Consider the following 21,305-nt stretch of genomic DNA (forward strand, 5'->3'; position numbering starts at 1 on the left):
CATAAATGTCCACCATAATCACAATAAAATCCCATTTAACTGCCACTTTGTCCATAACCAGGAAGTCAAAAATACATGCCCAAGAAAACAGCACTAAATCCTCTGTCCTGAATCAGATCACATTATACTTTCAAATGCTTTCCAAGGTGTAGATGGACAATCTGTCAAGACTGATTTAATACGATCCTCTGTCAATCCAAGCCACAATTAAAGCAAACCAACTCTATGTGGTTTAATAGTGGACAGGCAAAGGTTGAATGATACTGCTCATTTATTCTCAAATCAGTATGAAGTAATGAAAGCTTTGAGACAGCTCAGTGCACATCATGAGAAACTCTGAGAACATTGGGGATGGGGAGTTGATGATGAGATAAACCATATTTCCCATAATAAAGGCCTTTAATTTATCTTCAAAACACAGAATCATCTCTACAATCTCTATAAAATCTCAAAGCTGACTTACTGAGAGGAATATGAACCCAAGAACCACTTAAACAACACTTTGTTATATTTTGTGTGGCTGCATGTAAACACAGTATTCGAACCCATGACCTTTGCACTGTAAACCCAATGCTCTACCAATTGAACAATAGAAAGCATTGAATATATTCAAAGCACATACCTGTGAATAAAGCCTATGCCAACAACAACAAAAAGTTTTCTAGGAACAACAATGAACTGTCTATAACTTTTCTCTTAATCTTTTATTTAAAGCAAAATGAGACACACTATATTTGCCCCTACGGGAAAATAAGCAAAGTAAGCTGTGGGCAGATACTTACTGAGTGAATTTCCTCAACGGGCATGTGGCATATGATAAATTGTAACCAGAATATTTGACACTGGAAATGTCCTGTCAATGAGTCAGACTGGGGGAATTACGCTTGCTACGGCTCAGCCAATCAGAGCTCACGGCTGGGCTTGTGTATTACCGTAATTGAGTCGTTTGACTGCAACCCGACTCTGTACCTCTTTCTCCTGTATCTGCTTTTAATTTCTTAAAGTAGTCACTTGATCTTCAAACGGTAGCGATTAACAGCATATCCTGAAACCGGAGAGCAATAACGCCAATCTAATTAGAAAGGAAAAACAAGCTATTTATTTTATTTATACCTAATGCATAGAGGGAAAGGACAACAGGCAGGTCAAATAACAAACATAAACCCTGGACTTGGTATTTAGATTATTTTGTTAGCATGCACAGAAATCAATGTGGGATTGAAACAGCGCTTAAATAAACTAAAAAGCCAATTCGTAGAACATTCCAGCATCTTAGAATAAGTTACTGTTATTTTACACCAAAGCAGCACTGAGACAAAAGGCGATATTGTAACGGGGGGAGTGGCTGGATTTTTAGTAGCTATATCTAATGGCTGGCCTGTTTAAGCTGAGCTGTAAAATATGGCTGAGTCGATAACTGTGACTGAGCCTATTTGTGTTTCCAGGGCTACTGAAGCAAAAAGTAAGAACTCAAAGTTGTTCTCTAAGGTGATCAAACAACGGGAAGGGATTGCTTTGGAAAATATTATTTTGAATCTGGTTTAGAAATTAATTTGTTTTCTTTAAATAACTGCAATTTGAAAAAAGTAACGGTGTTGTTTTTATGCTATGCATAATAAATATCTAATGACAGGCTGAAGTGCAGAATGATGTCATTAAAAATCACTGATCCATATTGGTGGAGATGACTGTAAGTTTTAAAAGCTTATATTTTCAAAATGTGAATTCAATAATTTATAGATAAATATTTTTTAAAGAGAATACCGTATTTTCCTGACTACAAGTTGCTCCGTAGTATAAGGTGCATCAGGCAAAAATGCGTCATGAACAGTGTTGGGAGTAACCATTGACCGTAAAAAATATGGACGTAGTGTCCGTGACGTCACCCATTGGTTTGTGAAGATCGCTTTTGAAGCTTAAAGTAGGCGTTGCCTGCCATCGCCATCTTGGCCGCGCGTCCCCGCGAATTACTCGCGGAAAACCGAAAATGGGTAAAGAGGCGGGACATGGGTGAAGCTGAGATGAAACCACGCCCGCCTAGCGCGAGTCTAGTGACAGCAGTGGCTGTTCAACCGACACTCAAGCGGCCACGCCCTTAATTATGCAGAAGTTTAAGGCTTAATATAATCTAAACGGATGAGTTACAAAAAAATTCACCCCCCTCACAGTTGTCATGAGGGCAAAATTAGCTATATAGGCCAAAAACACTTTTTGTACCAGGCTGTAAACATATTATTTTCTACTGTAAAGTTGGCCATTTTTAACATGGGAGTCTATGGGAATTGACTCCCTTCTGGAGCCAGCCTCAAGCGGCCAGTCGATGAATTGCAGTTTAAATCACTTCCGTGTTGGCTTCATTAGAGAGATCGGAAGGTTGCCCCTCGGGAGTAACGCATTACAAGTAACGCGCATTACGTAATAATATTACTTTTCTGAAGTAACGAGTAAAGTAACGCATTACTTTATAAATGTACACATTAATATTTGAGTTACTTTTTTAAAAAAGTAATGCAAGTTACTTTTCAGTTTAATTAATTCAATTTAAAAATAAAATAATGTACTGAATTAAACTGAACATATTAACGTAGAATTATGCACTCTGTGTGCCTGAGCGGGAACAGTTTGAGTCAGAAACAGAGATGGCAGGCCTGAGTTTAACATTTTTGCGATCATGAAAAACACCTGCAAGGCCTGAAAGAGATTAAGCCTCAGCCAAGTAAGAAAAAGTAACGCAAAAGTAACTTAAAAGTAACGTAAGCATTACTTTCCATGAAAAGTAATTAAGTAATGCAATTAGTTACTTTTTTGGGAGTAACTTAAAGCACCACTATGTAGTTTTTTTACCTTTAAATAATATATCTAAAATTATTTCAGTGATAGAACAACTTTTAACTGGACGAATTGTACTGTTGCTGCAACCTGAGCAACCTCCTAGCTGCTACAAGCACACTCTGAAAGTGGCGGTGGAGGGTAGAGCACACAGCCCCGCCCCTCCCCCTGCCTGCAGAAGAGTGTCTGATACCAGGCACTGTTGCGCTTTTCAACCACATGGGGGAGCTGTAAGTCATTTTTACATGGAAACTACATAGTGTTGCTTTAATATTGTAATGCATTACTTTTAAAAGTAACTTTTCCCAACACTGGTCATGAAGACGAAAAAACATATATAAGTCACACTGGACTATAAGCATTTATTTAGAAAATTATTTCACAAAATCCAAGCCGAAGAACAGACATTTAATCTGGAGAGGCAAGTTTTTCAACTAAACAAATGGCACACAGAACAGCAGGCTGAATAGGTGTCCGTACATGTTAAAGTAACATTAACAGTTATTTACACAATACACAATAGGCAATAGAATACGCTAAATTAACACAACAGGCCAAATCAAGTTCACCAACCCCCCGAAGTTATTTCACATCACTGAATCCATTGAATTACAATAATACAGAAGCAGCATAGTGGACTCTCGCGGCTGTAGACGGTGATAATCTAGGTTCATATGAATTAATTTTGACATAAGGCGCACCTGACTATAAGGTTTTGGACCAGCCAAACTATGAAAAAATTGCGACTTACAGTCCGGAAAATACGGTATATATAACTTAAAGGTGCTTTATATAAATACTTAAATGTGGGATTTAAAAAAGATCTCTGGGCAGAAGTGCAATATAATATACATAACTATATTATCAGTGCTGCATTAAGACCTTACAAACTGTATTTTTTTATTACCACAGAATGAGATGTTTTGGGCATTTGCGATCTATACACGCCACATGATTCTGTTTTTTATAGTCACTAAAACCGTCAGATACCCGCCAGACCTCGGCATTGCCGGTGTTTGCATCTATTCCGTGGAAAAGTCCTCGCCTTATACTGCCACCAGAATTATATTATTGTATTATACTATATCAAATCAAATTAATAAAAAAACAATAAAGTTCAGTACAAAAGTTTAATACTCTTAGGACAACAAATGATCTAATAAAATGTGCAACATAAAATATTTTGAACTGTGCGAAAGATTTACATACAATAACAAACCAAGGGAGGATTTGGTTTCTTGAGTTCTAATATGTAAACAAAAGGGTCTGCTACCCTCGGCTAAGACCTATTCCACATTCGCCTCACATACAACCTCATATACAAAGGGAAACATAAAATACATCTACCGGTTTGACCTCCCACTTGTAATTCAGAGTACAGTTATGTGGAACCTTGCCACAGTTTATGACCAATAATTCCATTACAGACAACATCAGCGGCATAAAACCTGCCTCATAAACAACATGATTAGTCTATTTAATAGTAAAAGTTGAAAAACGTCACATCGTTTGATTGATATACACTTTAACTATAAGCGAGTACGGGCTGCAAAGGCATTTTAATCTATGTTTCATTGTTTTTCACGGGATTATTCATTTACCTATATGCTAGATAATTATCATTTAAATAATCATATAACCTGGACAACAATAATGTGAGACATTATTAACTATAATAAGGTAATATACAGTATGCTTTATAGTGTTATAGTGGCTTAGAAAACTTAACAACACAGAAACATTAAGTGCGTTTACATGCACAGTCCTACGCCGATTATGCTTAATAAACTGATAACACGTGGGGTCATGTAAACGCGTAAAACGTTTTCTTTAATCGGGGAAAGCCCATAAACGGCGTAAGCAAAAACCGATCGGCACAGGTAGTTTTTTTGCTCATTACCCCAATTTTGCGTGGCAAGTAAACACCTTAACCGGATTTCTCACGGTTTTGTCCATGTGCGGATGTCTCCGCATGTAAAAGAAAAATGTCAGACACGGAAGTAAGCGCAAAGTATCGCATAAAAGTCTCCGCTCTACTAAAGCAGTCGGCAGAGAAACTGCGAAAACAAAAACTGATGTTATATTTACAGGTTCTGGAGACATGAAAAGAGATAAAACAATATAGCTTAAGACAGATATGCCATCTGCTTTTTGATTGACTATTATGTACTATAGGCGATGACGTCACTACCTGCGAGAAACCTGACAAATCTCCAAGTCCCATGTAAATGGGCACACAACCGGGGTTGCCAGATTTGCATATCAAAACTAGCCCTATGGACATTTAGAACTAGCCCAAAAGCATCCCAATGACTATTCACAGACCAAATACCAATAACTAAAAAAACAAAATCCTTCTATCTTTAACCCGAAGAAAAAAAACTCACTGAAACAGTTTAAATGTGGCTCAAATCTGAAGTCCGCAAAAAATCAGAGGTCTTGGCAACCATGCGCACTGCATCACGCTTTATCTCTTTAAAAGTGTACGAAGTCAAAGTTGAATTCGAGAAAGTTCGAGTTTTCAGATATAGGCAAAGAAACACTTTACAAAAGGCACAACGCTATTTTATTGCTTTATGTAATGTTATAAAAGTACACATAAACGTTGCAGAATGTATAGCGTGTGACCCCATTACCTCAAAGGAAAACACAATTTTTTTTTTATATTTTGAGAAAATACTATGATTTATGCGTTTAAATGCGTACTTTTCTTCTGATGATCGGATCACAAATCGGACGACACCACTTTCAATACGATCGATATTTGCATCAAATCGACTTTTTCAATCCGATTAATCCATCAATATGATTACAAACTGACTATTTGGTTGCATGTAAATGCATGTGCACAAAACATTTTCTTCCTGTCAATCATAAAAGTGACATAATTTGTAAAGCATGGTAGTAAACATGCCTTGCTCAAGGGGACCTCAGCAACCTTCAAGTTACAAGCCTGACTCTCCGACATCTGTCATCTTTCATCAATTACATCACAATAATTGAATAAACACATCAGCTGACTGCATAACATCGCTGTCCCGAAAGTCCGACTACATGCAGAACAGTCCAGTATTGGAGGGCGGCCACACGGTCTAATTGATGCTGGCAGAGAAAATGAGTAATGGCTTCCAGTTTTAGCCCGGAGCTCATGTCGATTAATCCTAGGAACAAACCTTTGTGATTGAAAGCCGATTAGCATGGCCTGACTGAGCAGTGCTGTGTTGGGCCAAAATCACTGCTTTATATATGTGCCGATATGGCAGGCAGACACTGAGGGAACACTTCTCAGAGACTGCCGGCCATTTAAGCATTCGCAATAACACAATTGCTTATAACCGAGGCGATGTCATGTTGGCGGCCAGGGACAATTACACGCTCTGCTGGTTGCTTCGTGGCCAATTCGGATAGAGATACAAAAGCAGGAAAGAAATCACATTCTTGCAGATAGAGCAAAGCTGTAAATTTGGGGTAGATGGGATGTAATCTCTCTCTCTTTACCAGGACTAATGTTTTTTGGCTTACAACACTGGCCTTAAGCTTAAAGCACTTGAGGATTTCTTGTAGATGTAGAGGTGTTGGCGGATTTACAGGATGTTATACAGCATGCTATTGATCCAAGATCAAGATATTAAAGCTCTGATCCCAAATCTAGACTGCCGTCCACCTTGACAGGCTTCTTCGCTTATGAAAATTAATCATGGTTTACTACAAATAAAATAAAAACACTATAACTAACTATAATAGTAAAACGATGGTTACCACAATTTTTCCCATTACTGGTTTGGATATATATGAAGAGTTTGGTTCCAAAACGCAATAAAAGCCATTTTTGAAAAAGTATTATATCAGGTCAGTATTTAAAAGTAAATAATAAATTTTATGCAAAATCCAATATCCGCAGTGTTATTCTGTCATCTTTTCTCCCTTTTTTCCCAAAATGCAATAAACGCCACTCCTCCTTTTCTACAGAATGCCATAAATCCGCTCCACAAATTACAGCGCACCATTCCACACACTGTAAACAAACAATGGCGGCGCGTTGAGTACAAGGAATCCTAGTTTTCCTCATCTACTTTATACTTCATGATCAACAAACAAACAAAAACAAAATAATACTTTAACAGCATTGATAAACCTGTGATGGTTTTCTGTTACGGGAAAGAAACGTAAGCCATCAACATCTAATAATTTTCTGCGAGAGGCACTCGGGAGACGAGATTTTCCGTCTTTCCGCAACACCGCTTTTATCCACTAGGTGGCGCACTTCTGCAACTTTTAAACCCGGAAGTATTGCCCTATGACAAGCTGCTGCATGTCCGTGTCTGTTTTAAAGATCGCTCTGAATGGGATCTCTATGAAAAGTCCGTCACAAAAATGGAATTATCTCTGGTGTTTTTGCAGAAACCTACCCATATTCAAAAGCTGATTACAAAAGAACCACTGAAGGTAGGAAGAAACGGGTTTTTTTGTTTGAAAGCAGAGGGTCTGTTCTTTCATTTCGTATATTGTATGTTTATATATTCAAAGAAGAACATTTTCTGGAAGGCATTAAACTTTGGTGAAAATCATGAAAAACGCTGGCGCTGGCTGGCAACTTTTTAAAAAAACGCTGGCGGTGAAAGAGTTAATATATGACAAAGTAAGTGTTTTGATTAATGTCATTAATGTTTATTTTTTTAATCAGTGTGTACAACTAGTCAACTAATTGAATATAAAATGACAAATATTAATGCACATTTATACATTGATTAAATAGATTTATAGAATTTTGAAAAAAAAAACTTGTCATGGATTTATTGCATTTTGTGGAAAAAATAATTCGTTTTTTATAATAAATCTTTGAAAATCAAGTTATGGATTTGAATTTTTTATGTTTTTATAACCTAAAGATGCTATGTGAAAGTTTGTAACAGAAAATTGTGGTTTTCATCTTGTAACTTTCTTGGTATAGAAAACACGTTTTTACCGAAATTTGTCAAAATTTTGGAACCAAACTCTTCATATATATATATATATATATATATATATATATATATATATATATATATATTCATTTTGTGTGTGAATGGAATACTAATGCTGAATGTTTAATGCATAATGCATATTGTAGTGAATGAATGAGCATGGATGAATATCACTGGAGCTGAAATGCTGAGAGGGGAAAATGAGTTGTATGAATGGGGTGACAGAAGAGAGAGATATATAAAATTTATGGATGTGGTTAGCAGGAGCAGGTGAAGTAGAAAAACATGGGTGCAACGGAGGTGAGAGAACCGGTAGAAGACACGATAACACAGCGGGTACAGCTGCAAACAGCACGTTTGACAATACAAATAAATTGCATGTGTGTATATTTTTTGTATAGTAATATTAAGTCTCAGGGTGATCTTATAGTACTCACCGAAGGATTTCCTTGCGGGTAAAGAAGGTGCAGTCCTAGAAAACAATAAAGAAGAGAAAATCAGCTTTCAAGAACCCATTTAAAGGAGGGCTCTGTTCCAAAACATATTAAGCTGTCTATTGCCCACATAGGCAGTTGACTTTTAGGACAGCGTCCAAAACTGAAGTGACTGATTTAAACGCAGCAACTCAGTTAACACATTGGCAAAGCTTCTCACACAAAGCTTTCAGGAGCCTCGACTAACAATTTATTTAGCATGCTGCTAATAAGATGCAAAGTGCAAAGCACACACAATTGAAGACTTTCGTTGCAAAACGAGATAACCACCGTTTTTTTAATTGTTCAGAAATCTCGTTTTTTGGTTGTGCATCCCAATTAATTTCAATGCAACTGCAGTTGGTTTGTTTTGATATAAACCTTCATAACTTAAAAAATCCAGCTAAGTAGCACCATAAAACAAAATAATAACATGATAACATAATAATAAACATGTTCTTTTCAAAAATGTAAAAAAATGGATTTATCTCATTTTGCAACGAAACTCTTCAATTTTACATTTCCTTTGATGTGTAGGTGTGTATTAGTACATGTTAACGCTATCCAAAAGGTACAAACCCCGAAGTAAGCGATGACGCGAGTTATAATCTCCAACGTAAATCTCTTTTCTTAGACTACCACATTCACATGGATTGTAGGCAACAGTTTACTTCCTGGGATTGGTGATGTAGACAAGAACGACATTATCATAATTCCTCCCGCTTTGGACTCACAGCCTGTAATTTAAAGGAACAGTATGTAGGATTGTGGCCAAAACTGGTATTGCAATCACAAAACTTGTGGCTAAAACTGGTACTGCAATCACACAACTGGTGGCCAATACACAAAATGACAACATAAACATCAGTGGAGGGCTGCAACTCCACTTTTTAAATGACAATACCTTGGCCGGACCACTCTTGTCAGTGATATAAGTATTTGAAATGAAAATGATTTCTAAATGTCTACTAACATATCAGGGCCATTTTATAATTAATTTATATACATTTCTTACATACTGTTCCTTTAACTCCTGTTAGCATGGCATTGAGACCGAATCTTTCAAACATGGTAAAAAGCGTTACATTTCCGACTGACGTCAGATGTATTCAGACCAATCACAATGTACAGATTACCTGGCCAATCAGGGACACAGAGCTTTTCAAATCCGTGCGTGTCAGGAAGAGATTGAAATCTGGAGCTACAAAAACGTACGGTATGTGGAAAATAATGTGTTTTTGAACCATAAACCACGCAAACACATTGTATTATACCAAATACACAAAATGACGTTTTTTAGCAATGAAATAGGTGCTCTTTAAAAACATATAATTTTGAAACAGCCCTCACATTGCATCTACAACTAGGCTTGGCTACAAGCATGCATTATGCATTCATGTTACATGTCTTCAAGTAAATCAACACCCTTAGCTCCTCAGCTTAGGCTACAAAAGCACATTTTCACTATGTCTGATAAGTGTTAACCATCACAAACAACACACAAAATGAGCAGACAGCCGTGTGCTGCCCAAATTCACCTAACAAAAACTGTGCATCCTTTCGTTACCACACTTACTGTAGCAATGCCAACGCGCCCTGGCACATTTATTAGCTAATGATTTACCTCTCCTTTATGATGTTTACCCTGCTTGCTGCTGAACACCCGGCCAGGTTTACACTAAAAAAAATAACTGTCCCCCAAATCACCGGAGCCGCTCAGAAAACCATCCCGTGATTTACGTGTATTAGCCTTTGAGTACTGTTAATTGCCATTCGTTTAAAATATTGAGGCTTGAATCCATGATGTGAGGTAAGGCCATAGCTGCGGGTTATTAACGCATAGGATAGATGACCAATGTTAAATTATAACTACAGACAGGACATAGCCCACGTATCTAATAATGACATTACATACTCGAAAAATGAAATGGCTGCCTGGCCAAAATTATGACGTCTTATAGCCATAAAAAAAGTATGGGAGCTGCTGGCATTTTGTTAAATGTTACACCTTCTGTCTAGTCCTCCACGTTATTACAGGACAATGGTGTAATAATAAGTAATAGGTCTGTAATCTTTATATATTCATATAAATTTTTTACATTTTATGAATCTGGCAGAAGCTTTAATCCAAAGCGACCTTTGGTGCAATCAAGTTTTGCATTATACATCAGTAGGTGTGTTCCCTGGGATCGAACTCATTACCTTTGTGTTGCTAATGTAATGCTCTACCAGTTGAGCTACAGGAACACAAATGTGACCCTGGATCACAAAACCAGTCATAAGTAGCACGGGAATGATTCAGTGGCGGCCGGTGACTTCTTTTATCGAGGGCGCTCGATGCAAAGTTCGTCACAACATGTATGTAGCCCGTCATGTGTGTGGTTCCTTTTTGGCTTTGAGAGATCGTGTGTGCATCACGTGTCTTAAATAAGTGCCTGCTGCAGATGCGTCTAAAGGGTTTATGATAAAAGAGACGCTTGCGTTGGCCAGATACTCACATAATCTCATGCAAAATCAGAGTTTACTGTTAAGGGATTGTCTTGCGTGTATGTTGTGAATGTGAGCGTCTCTTTTATCATAAACTGTTTTGACGCATGTGCAGCAGGCACTTATTTTGACAAGACACGTGATGCACATGGTTTACATGACGTAACAAACATGTATTTTGAAAACGCAAGCAACACACATGACACTCCGAACACATATTTTGAATTAGCGCCCCTTGGATGAGCAGTCACGAGCCGCCACTGGTATGATTGTAGCAATAGCCAACAATACATTGTATGGGTCAAAAATCATTAGGATATTAAGTAAAAATCAAGTCCGTGAAGATATTTAGTAAATTTCTTACCGTAAATACACTCACCTAAAGGATTATTAGGAACACCCGTTTAATTTCTCATTAATGCAATTATCTAATCAACCAATCACATGGCAGTTGCTTCAATGCATTTAGGGTTGTGGTCCTGGTCAAGACAATCTCCTGAACTTCAAACTGAATGTCAGAATGGGAAAGAAAGGTGATTTAAGCATTTTTTAGCGTGGCATGGTTGTTGGTGCCAGACGGGCCGGTCTGAGTATTTCACAATCTGCTCAGATACTGGGATTTTCACGTACAACCATTTCTAGGGTTTACAAAGAATGGTGTGAAAAGGGAAAAATATCCAGTATGCGGCAGTCCTGTGGGTGAAAATGCCTTGTTGAAGCTAGAGGTCAGAGGAGAATGGGCCGACTGATTCAAGCTGATAGAAGAGCAACTTTGACTGAAATAACCACTCGTTACAAATGAGGTATGCAGCAAAGCATTTGTGAAGCCACAACACGCACAACCTTGAGGCGGATGGGCTACAACAGCAGAAGACCCCACCGGGTACCACTCATCTGAACTACAAATAGGAAAAAGAGGCTACAATTTGCACGAGCTCACCAAAATTGAACAATTGAAGACTGGAAAAATGTTGCCTGGTTTGATGAGTCTCGATTTCTGAGACATTCAGATGGTAGAGTCAGAATTTGGGGTAAACAGAATGAGAACATGGATCCATCATGCCTTGTTACCACTGTGCAGGCTGGTGGTGTAATAGTGTGGGGGATGTTTTCTTGGCACACTTTAGGCCCCTTAATGCCAATTGGGCATTGTTTAAATGCCACGGCCTACCTAAGCATTGTTTCTGACCATGTCCATCCCTTTATGACCACCATGTACCCACCCTCAGATGGCTACTTCCAGCAGGATAACGCATCATGTCACAAAGCTTGAATCATTTCAAATTGGTTTCTTGAACATGACAATGAGTTCACTGTACTAAAATGGCCCCCACAGTCACCAGATCTCAACCCAATAGAGCATCTTTGGGATGTGGTGGAATGGGAGCTTCGTATCCTGGATGTGCATCCCACAAATCTCCATCAACTGCAATATGCTATCCTATCAATATAGGCCAACATTTCTAAAGAATGCTTTCAGCGTCTGTTGAATCAATGCCAGGTAGAATTAAGGCAGTTCTGAAGGCGAAAGGGGGTCAAACACAGTATAAGTATGGTGTTCCTAATAATCCTTTAGGTGAGTGTATATTTCATCGCACAAGGTTATTATAAGACTTCAGATGAGAAGGTAGAAGTTAAATCGACAATATTGATGGTGCTTTTATTGCTGACTTTACAGGCCCTTAATTATTGCATGAACTTAAAAGCATTACAGCATTATATAAAACAATGTAAAACACAATTTACATAAGAAAGCATGAATAACGATAACGATCAAATTTGCCTTGCATAAGTTGATTTTAGGATGAATTTTCTGCCAGATTCTTTTCCAATATGCTGAATCACTTTCACAGCACAATGAAATGACTTGATAACACTTGGCTGGTCTGAGAAACCGGTCTATCGGCCAAATGGCCAAGCTCCACTGATCCAGCAGGTACTACAACCCAGTGATTAAAGAGCACAACAATGCCCATTGTTGCCAGTTGTCATTGATCTGTATATGCTTTGTACGATGCACTTCGATAACTGGCAAATAGGAAACGCAGACGGCTACTTTTCAAGTTTGCCAAACATCTCACTCCACGAATGAATTTTATCACATTTCCCATACTGTGTGAATTTACATCTTACCAGAATTTCAATGCAAGTACTGCAACAGAAGAGTTAGGTTTTTGAGTAAACTGAATTAGGTTTCTACTGTCTTAGATTAGTATTAATATTTAAGCTTCCAGTAACGCTTTCAGCAGCAGACTAAGATGATGAGGTTTCGGCAAAGCGTGACAGACTACTGTTACAAAGGACAAAAGCAAGATCTTCTCACATACACAGGAGAATATATAAGCGCTTTGGTAGGTAATGATTAGGTATGCAACAATACTCAAACCTTCAGCTTAACAAAAGAAGCAAATAATACTGATGTGCTATACGTAATATGCATTTTAAGACATATCATAGAAGCTGTCCAGTGTAATTAGATATAAAACTGGATTTGCAGGTGGTCCTGCAGTAGGATGCATGGTTTTAAGAGAAAAGCATCAAGGTGCATAGAAGTACATTGTCCACATGACAATATAGGCTACGTCAGATTTCTTACATTTTCCATACATTTCCGCACCATGAAAGACAGGAAATGGATTCCGCAGATAAAATACTAATGCAATATCTTTTATAAAGTCATTTATAAAAGATGAGCACGTGCTTTCGATTTTTTTACATTCATTTTATTTAAGTTTCTTTTAAAACATAACATAATAAATATTCATTTGAAGCGAGACAAATTTAAAGACAATGTAACAGGATATCATAAACTAATATTTTTACATTTATAAACGATATAAACAAAGAAATAAAAAGTAAGAATAGCAAAACAAATACATATATATATATATATATCTTATAATTTAACACATAAAACGTAATATTACTGACGTTCCCTATCATCTCTTTAGTTGCAAAACGAGAAACTGTCTGTGAATAATAAATAGCGTCTCTTACCTGATAGGCATCTAGCTGTTCATCAGTAAATATCGTTTGCTTATTACCCATCTTAGTCGAGTAATTTTCCTATCGTAAAGATGCATCACATTGGAAGTTCGTGGCGTCCTCTCTGTCCTAGGCATTTATGTTCACGGTTTGGCCAGCCGAGAAAATTGGGACCCAGCATGAAATTTCAGTCCTTCTCGAAGTAACCTGCGCCTGCTTGAGGTGAAGGCGACACTCTCCATGAATACTTTAACAGCTTGAGAAACGCTAGACTTTCTGATATGTATGGTTTCCTTCAGGTCGGTGTCGGTTCCTGACAGGCGCTATAAAACCGTGTTGTCGAATTAACACCGACCGCTGTCCGCACTCACTATGAGTGTATTCTGAATGAAAATCATTTTCCAACTAATTTACACTATTACACCGCTAGGGGGAGGCATTGACCACACACTGTGTTATATCAATGAGATATGTCATGATTTATCTTTTTTTATTATTAATAACGTATTTGTTTTATCTGTACAGACGAGTGCACGTACTGGCTAAAGTAACAAACAAAAAAAAATTACACTCTAAAATGCTGATTTGTTTAAACCATTTCCTTTTTATATTATTTTTTATTTATACAAATAATAAAGGTTTCTATTATAAATACCATTATAAACCATCAGCTGTTAACCATTAAAGGTGCAGTGTTTAATTTTTTAGAAGGATCTCTTGACAGAAATGCAAAATAATATACAAAACTATATTATCAGGGGTGTATAAAGACCTTTCATAATGAACCGTTATGTGTTTATTACCTTAGAACGAGACCTTTTTATCTACATACACCAGGGGTCCCCTTACATGGAAGTCGCCATTTTGTGCCGCCATTTTCTACAGAAACCTGCTATTGCTGGTGTAGCAAGCTGGTCTAGCTGTGTTTTTGTCACTTTTTAAGATGGTCTAGCTGTGTTTTGGTCACCCTTTAAGCTGGTCTATCTGTACTTAGCTGGTCAGGCTGGAAGACCAGCTGACCCACCAGCTTGACCAGCTTTGCCAGGCTGGAAGGACCAGCTTAGACCAGCTACTGCCACCTTAAACCAGCTAAATCCAGCTATCAACTTATGCTGGTCTTTGCTAGATTTTTCAGTAGGGTTTCTAATGGTTCCCATCCACCAGAAAACATCCCACCAATAAAACCCAACACATTACCAGTAGAGACCCATAGAGAGCATTATTGCTCCATTTAAAACCAATACCATTCCCACTAGATCCATTAAAGAGCACATATTTCATTGCTAAAAATGAAGTTATTTTGTGTATATGGTATAATATAATGTGTTCGAGTGGTTTATGGTTCAAAAAACACATTATTTTTCACATACCGTACATTTTTGTAGCTCCAGATTTCACTCTCTTCCTGAAACACATGAATTTGAAAAGCTCTGTGTCCCTGATTGGACAAATATTCTGTACATTGTGATTGGTCTGAATATCACTCACGTAAGCTGGAAATGTGACGCTCCTTAGCATGTTTAAAAGATTCGCGCAGAATGCAATGCTAACAGGATTTAACTTACAGGCTGTGAGTCCGAAGCGGCAGGAATTATGATAATGTCGGTCTTGTCAACATCACCAATCCCAGGAAGGATTGTTGCCTACAATTCGTGTGTTTGTTGTAGTCCAAGAAAAGAGATTTACGTTGGAGACGATAACTCGCATCATCGTTTAGTTTGGGATATGTACCTTTGCATATCGTTAACATATGCTAATACACACTTACACACCAAAGGAAACGTAAAAACGTGAATCGGAGATTAGGTGCCCTTTAAAATTTCTGTGATGGTTTCCTTTTTTTAAGGTGGTCCTGCAACCTGTCAATTGAATATGATTTTTTAGGATGTCTCAGACAGTTCCAAATAAAAAATAGTTTAATAATAGAAGCAGGGTGAAAGGTGAATTTGTTAAAATATAAAAGTTTTGTTGGCATTCTTAGTTTTTTTTTTTTACAATTACAAAGATGACTCAAGTTGCCCATATTCCAATTCACATAAAAAGTAAAAGTGTTTTTGAACTTATACCATACTAAATAATAAATAAATATACTATTATTGCAAACTACACTATTGAATACAGTTCAACAATTTACTATAATTAATATAACAGAATATTGCAGTATACAGTTACGTTTAATTATTAACATACAGTAGCCTACTACAATATATTTTGCACAGTTTACTACAGTAAATACTACAGTATTTTTATGCAGGAATCTAACACAAACTTTTCTTGCATTGCAATGACTTTGGCTTTCACATAGGATGCGGTGTGCGCTGCGCTCGCCGCTGGGTTCGGCGCAGCCAAGCGATTTGTGCTCTGATGGCCAGACCAAAGTAGGCGGGGTTTTCAATAAATTACTACAGTGTTTATTATCTGCGTTAAATAGTCGACGAGGAATACAGAGACTGATGTTGCTCGTCTCCATTTCACGTAACTTTAAGCATACCTACAACAAGCTGCTTGACTTAAAACACACCTGACATGCCAACTTGAATTGCTACGTGTTTCCATGTGACGGCTTTCCTTCCGATGTCTCTGTAGGAGCATAAACTTGTATTATAAAGCTCTGAGAATCCCGAGTATAAGCTTTCGTCCATTTTGCTTGTTTGGATGCCCCGTTTCTATTGGCCGCGCGGGTAATCGTCACAGAGCGCAGCGCAAAAGTTAAACTATTTTGAACTTTGACCGCGGCGTGAGCGCAAGCTGCGCTCCGCTGCGCTCGCGCTTTGCTCGGCGCAACAAAAAACCGCCCTCGCACGGCGCAAGCCATTGAAATGAATGGGTTTCATAGTGCAGCGCAGCGCACACCGCTTCCTATGTGAAAGACCCATTACAAGTGCAAGTTAAGCGTTCCTCTGTTCGTTTCCATGACAATATCCAAGTAACCAACGCAAGCACATAAAAACGCACGAACTTCCGGCTTCCGGCTGAACTTTAAATTATTTCATTTTGGATCAACAGAGCGGTTAAAACATTAAAGCAAACCATCAGATCAGTAAAACGACATGATGCAAGTAATCCCCGCATGAACAGCATCACTACGTAGGACAGACAATGCAGCAACGCTAGCGCTAACACGCGCACCTGTTCAGATCCGCCTGTGCTCACTGCATGCTGTCTGTCCAGCGATATTTACGAATAAAATATCGATTCCATGCTGTTGGGGCTGAATAATTTCATGATCTGAGCGACAATGGACTCTAAAAGGGAAAAAGACAACGGTGAGTTAGCCTACTAGAAGAAATGTGTATTAACATTAGCGCGCGTGCTAGCAGCGGTAGCTGTCCATGCAATGTGGTGCTGATTTACAAATGATGGTAAATATGAACTACATCATTATTAGAGATAATTAGGTCTATGTAATATGTTTAAAAGCTTAGTTAAATGCAGTTGAATACGTTAGGTAAACCAGAAAGATATTTATTGTAGGGAAGCCGCTTGTTGCTCTCCATGTGCGTTGAATTCGCATTCATTTAGGCATACGCTGTGGATACAGCGATGTGATGGTTTGTGTGTTTAGTGTGTGTGCATGTACCCAGCTGTATTTCTTGGACATATTGTCTCCTAAAGTTAACTAACCTACCACACAGGACACAATCAAATGTAAAAATGATGAACAAATAAGCAAATGATGTTTCTTTTATTCTCAAAACATGTCTTCAGGGTTAAGATAAGTCTTCACATAAATGCTTTTATTGTAAAACAAAACTGTGTGTTTATGGTGTTTTGTAATGCAAGGGAAAACAAGTGCTTGTTCTTGACTGGAGGGAGGGGGAGGGAATTTATATTTACCAGGCATTAAATTAAGTCCAGAGGAAAGCTGCATGTGTAATCTAATATTAAGGAGATAAAGAACACATCAGGGAAATGAAAATTGTAAACTTAATATGCAATTACATTTACTGTATCTTCCCACAGTGAATATTACACAGATCTGTGATATTGAACTGTATTTGTCAATGCCAGGCTGTATATAACAAGTGGATACGTGTTTTATTATCACATTATTATCCTCTTTATCTTCTAGTAACCGAATGTGCAAAAATAACCAACGTGCTTCTGAAGTCCCGCACAGGCGAGTTTGATTTGGAGTCGATTTTGTTACTCAAACTGAGGAATTTAGGTAAGCCAAAAAAAATTTGAGTGACCTCTAAGTATATACTTCAAAATGTAGCTAACAAAAGCTGTTTTTTTGCAGGAATTTATGATCTTGGATGTATAGGAGAATGTTTAAACCTGGAGAGGCTGGACCTTTCGGGCAATAACATCACAAATTTGGGGCCTCTTTCGCCCTTGCGAAGGCTTCTTGTTCTTAACTTATCAGCCAACAGGATCTCGAATTTAGGTAATGGTTATTACAACCATAATCACACTGATACCATGCTGTCACTGTGACAGTGCCCCTTCAAAAAGTACACCTTTATACTTTGAGTTAAGATTAGTACCTTAAAGGTACATATTGGTACCAAATGTACACATATCTGTACCTAAATGTTACATATTAGGACCTTTTTAAAGGGTACCGTCCCGGTGACAGCTACTGTTATCATGTGAATATAATTTGCCAGTGATTCTAGTTATAAATGTTTCTTCTCAGAACCCCTTTCCAGTTGTGAAAGTTTACAGAGTCTAAATTTGGCGGGGAATGTTATACCGAGGTAAACTACTTTTGTTTACTAATACAGCCGATCATAAATCAAGTACAGTAATCTGATTGAATCTGCTATGTCACATATGTTGCATTGCATCTACAGTATTGAAAATCTCCACGCACTCAAGTCTTTAAGGAAACTTGAAAGCGTTCGGTTAAGAGACAACACTTATAATTACTCCAATCCAGGTTAGCATTTTTCTGAGTGTGTTTTATTTAGATGTTTTTGGTACTGTAAAGCATTTCCTTTATTTCTACTTATCTTTATTTTGTTGTAGTCTGCAAGAATTCTTCATACCGGACGATTCTTCTTGATATATTCCCAAACATCAAAGTTTTAGATGGTAAGATGCTTAATTTAGTTAATTCCCCATACAACATAAAGGATAAACTAGATTTTTTCAATTGGTTATGCATTCTAGAAGGCATATATTTAACAGATAACTTTTTTTAATGTACCATTTAAGGTGAAAGGGTTGTGGGACGTGGAAGTGACTTATACCAACTATGCAAAGACATTGATGATACAATTAAAGGTATTTGCTAGATATATATACACTCACCTAAAGAATTATTAGGAACACCTGTTCAATTTCTCATTAATGTAATGGTGTGGGGGATGTTTTCTTGGCACACTTTAGGCCCCTTAGTGCCAATTGGGCATCATTTAAATGCCACGTCCTACCTGAGTATTGTTTCTGACCATGTCCATCCCTTTATGACCACCATGTACTCATCCTCTGATGGCTACTTCCAGCAGGATAATGCACCATGTCACAAAGTTCGAATCATTTTAAATTAGTTTCTTGAACATGACAATGAGTTCACTGTGCTAAAATCACAGTCACCAAATTTCAACCCAATAGAGCATCTTTGGAATGTGGTGGAACGGGAGCTTCGTGCCCTGGATGTGCATCCCACAAATCTCTATCAACTGCAGGATGCTATCCTATCAATATGGGCCAACATTTCTAAAGAATGCTTTTAGCAACTTGTTGAATCAATGCCACGTAGAATTAAGGCAGTTCTGAAGGCGAAAGGAGGTCAAACACATTAGTATGGTGTTCCTAATAATCCTTTAGGTGAGTGTATGTATGTATGTATGTATATATTGATTGTATGTTATATCTATTATGCTATGTATTACACATTTAATGTAATATATTCTTCTTAAACACTTTGTTAGGTACTCAGTTTGTCTGTTTTGATTGTAGCAGGCTTGTTTAAAAATAGCCAACTGCCAGAAGTGCCGGAGTGCAAACCTTGGGTGGATGATGGCTTTTGGGACATAAAAAGATCAAACAATGCCATTGTTGATGAAGCCTATAAACAATTCAGTGGTATGGTCTAAAATCTTTTTTTTTTCAGAAAACCCTAAAAAAACAGTAATTTCTAAATGTTTATTTACCTGAATCTCTCACAACAGATGTTCTTCATGAATGCCGACTGCTAAATAGCAGAGCAGCCCATGTCATAGCACAAAATGAAAGATGCTTCAGTCTGAAGAACCAACCAAAGCAGTATGCAGTTTGAATCTGGGGATTCAATCACATTATGTTTCCATTCACTAAGAATGCATATTGCATATTTTTTCCACAGCTTTTTCTATGTCTTTTCAAATATCCATATGCTTGATGCGTCACCAGTGCCAGAAATCCAAAATGCTCCGTGTTGCCTGTGGTGTGAGGGTTCAGTTTGCTACATTTAGTGTTTTCTGACTTACCAATAATTTGATCACGCTCTCAGGATGTTCAAACAAATATTCTTTGCACTCCTAAAACAACAATGTATTTGACATATGCGTTAAATTATGCTTAAAATGCTGCTTTTTGTATAGTGAAACACTTCTATGGGTGGTTTCCTGGACAGTTTTATCTTTAGCCAGGACTGGGCCTTAGTTTAAATATGAAATATAACTACTTTAACAAAGGGCACTGATGTATTCTTTAAGATATGCCAGTGAAAATTGTTTTAAGTTTGGACAGCTCCTACATTTATTTTAATCTAGAACTAGCCTAATTCCTGTCCAGGAACGCCCCCTATTGTTTATCAATCGTTTCTGAGGCTTTCCCATGTTGCACTTCTTTTTTTAAAAATTAAGACAATGCCTTTTTATTGTATGCTTAATGTGGACAAATTTTGTAACTGAATGTGTCTGTTTGTTTAATGCTGTATTTTATTTCCTTTTCTTTGCATAGTCAGCCTTTTGTTTTACACTACATTTAAACTGTATGATGAGTGCTTTGCATCTTTGTATTTACTTATAATTCAACCCAGAAATGTTCCTGTGTCTTTAAAGGCTTTTTTATTTACTCTTTCATAGTCATAATGTAAGCCATGCATTTTGACCTAATAGTGACATAATGGTTATACCTGCCCAAATAAAATAAGCTCAACCATTAAATGTAATACTTAGTACAACCCAGTAAAACATTTAACTTTTTGAAGTCTCACTTATTAGCACTAAAGTATGTTTTCACTGTACTTACGGGGAATTTTTTTAAATAAAATGTATGCACATATTTTGTGACACTCATAAAAAATGTACTGTGACATCCAGATCAGTAGAGGGAGCAAGAGAGAAATATTTGCTCAGCAAATCAGAGTTTGCTAACTTTGTAGTCGCTTGAAGAAAAGCGTGCTTGTGCCAAGGGTTGCCAGATTTAAAATATTCACTATTTAGTAGAGAAAAGCTAATAATATAATTATTTTTGTTTTTCCCACGATGTAACTACTATCAATAATTCAATAAACAAATTCAAAAATTTATATTTAAATCTTTACCTTATAAAAATCAAGTACATGTTGCGTAACCTCTTATAAGTTTCACTTTAATTCTACTTCTTCTAGAGAAAAATGCATATTTCAAAT

At 37.3% G+C, this 21,305-nt stretch overlaps 2 protein-coding genes across 8 annotated transcripts in view; one reads left to right on the plus strand and one right to left on the minus strand.

Moving 5' to 3' along the window:
* The window catches only part of cib2 (calcium and integrin binding family member 2), a 43,953-nt gene that overhangs the window by 21,826 nt on the left and 822 nt on the right, over window positions 1–21,305 (minus strand). The window contains exons 2-3 of one of the 5 annotated variants that reach the window (XM_073868810.1): window positions 20,158–20,208; window positions 8,231–8,265 (exon numbers count right to left, since the gene is read on the minus strand). Coding sequence is in view for 1 of the 5 variants with exons in the window: in XM_055192585.2 (XP_055048560.1) it covers window positions 8,231–8,265; window positions 13,751–13,801 (86 nt within the window). In the remaining 4 variants the exon portion in view is untranslated. Of the gene's footprint in view, window positions 1–8,230; window positions 8,266–13,750; window positions 14,126–16,617; window positions 16,755–16,867; window positions 16,985–20,157; window positions 20,209–21,305 lie in introns of those variants that run through there. The other 4 variants (XM_073868809.1, XM_073868808.1, XM_055192585.2 and 1 more) reach the window with 4 other exon arrangements.
* On the plus strand, window positions 16,863–20,718 carry lrrc61 (leucine rich repeat containing 61). 3 transcript variants are annotated; one of them, XM_055192581.2, is made up of 9 exons: window positions 16,863–17,004; window positions 17,811–17,906; window positions 17,982–18,128; window positions 18,381–18,441; window positions 18,538–18,623; window positions 18,713–18,778; window positions 18,902–18,970; window positions 19,649–19,774; window positions 19,861–20,718. In XM_055192581.2, the coding sequence occupies exons 1-9, from the start codon at window positions 16,977–16,979 to the stop codon at window positions 19,965–19,967; spliced, it is 786 nt and encodes a 261-aa protein (XP_055048556.2). In that variant the 5' UTR covers window positions 16,863–16,976; the 3' UTR covers window positions 19,968–20,718. The 3 variants fall into 3 exon arrangements, with proteins under 3 accessions (XP_055048556.2, XP_055048558.2, XP_055048559.2); XM_055192583.2 differs by having other exon boundaries at window positions 19,652–19,774; XM_055192584.2 differs by lacking the exons at window positions 18,381–18,441; window positions 18,538–18,623.

This window comes from Misgurnus anguillicaudatus, chromosome 6 (assembly GCF_027580225.2).
Source record: "Misgurnus anguillicaudatus chromosome 6, ASM2758022v2, whole genome shotgun sequence".
Classification (NCBI taxonomy): domain Eukaryota; kingdom Metazoa; phylum Chordata; class Actinopteri; order Cypriniformes; family Cobitidae; genus Misgurnus; species Misgurnus anguillicaudatus.

Excerpts from the sequence above, each read along its gene's own strand:
- lrrc61 (XM_055192581.2), top strand. The coding sequence starts at position 16,977 with ATGGACTCTAAAAGGGAAAAAGACAACG. Across the intron at positions 18,442-18,537 it reads GCGGGGAATGTTATACCGAG|TATTGAAAATCTCCACGCAC; the intron begins GTAAACTACTTT and ends TTGCATCTACAG. Across the intron at positions 18,779-18,901 it reads AAACATCAAAGTTTTAGATG|GTGAAAGGGTTGTGGGACGT; the intron begins GTAAGATGCTTA and ends GTACCATTTAAG.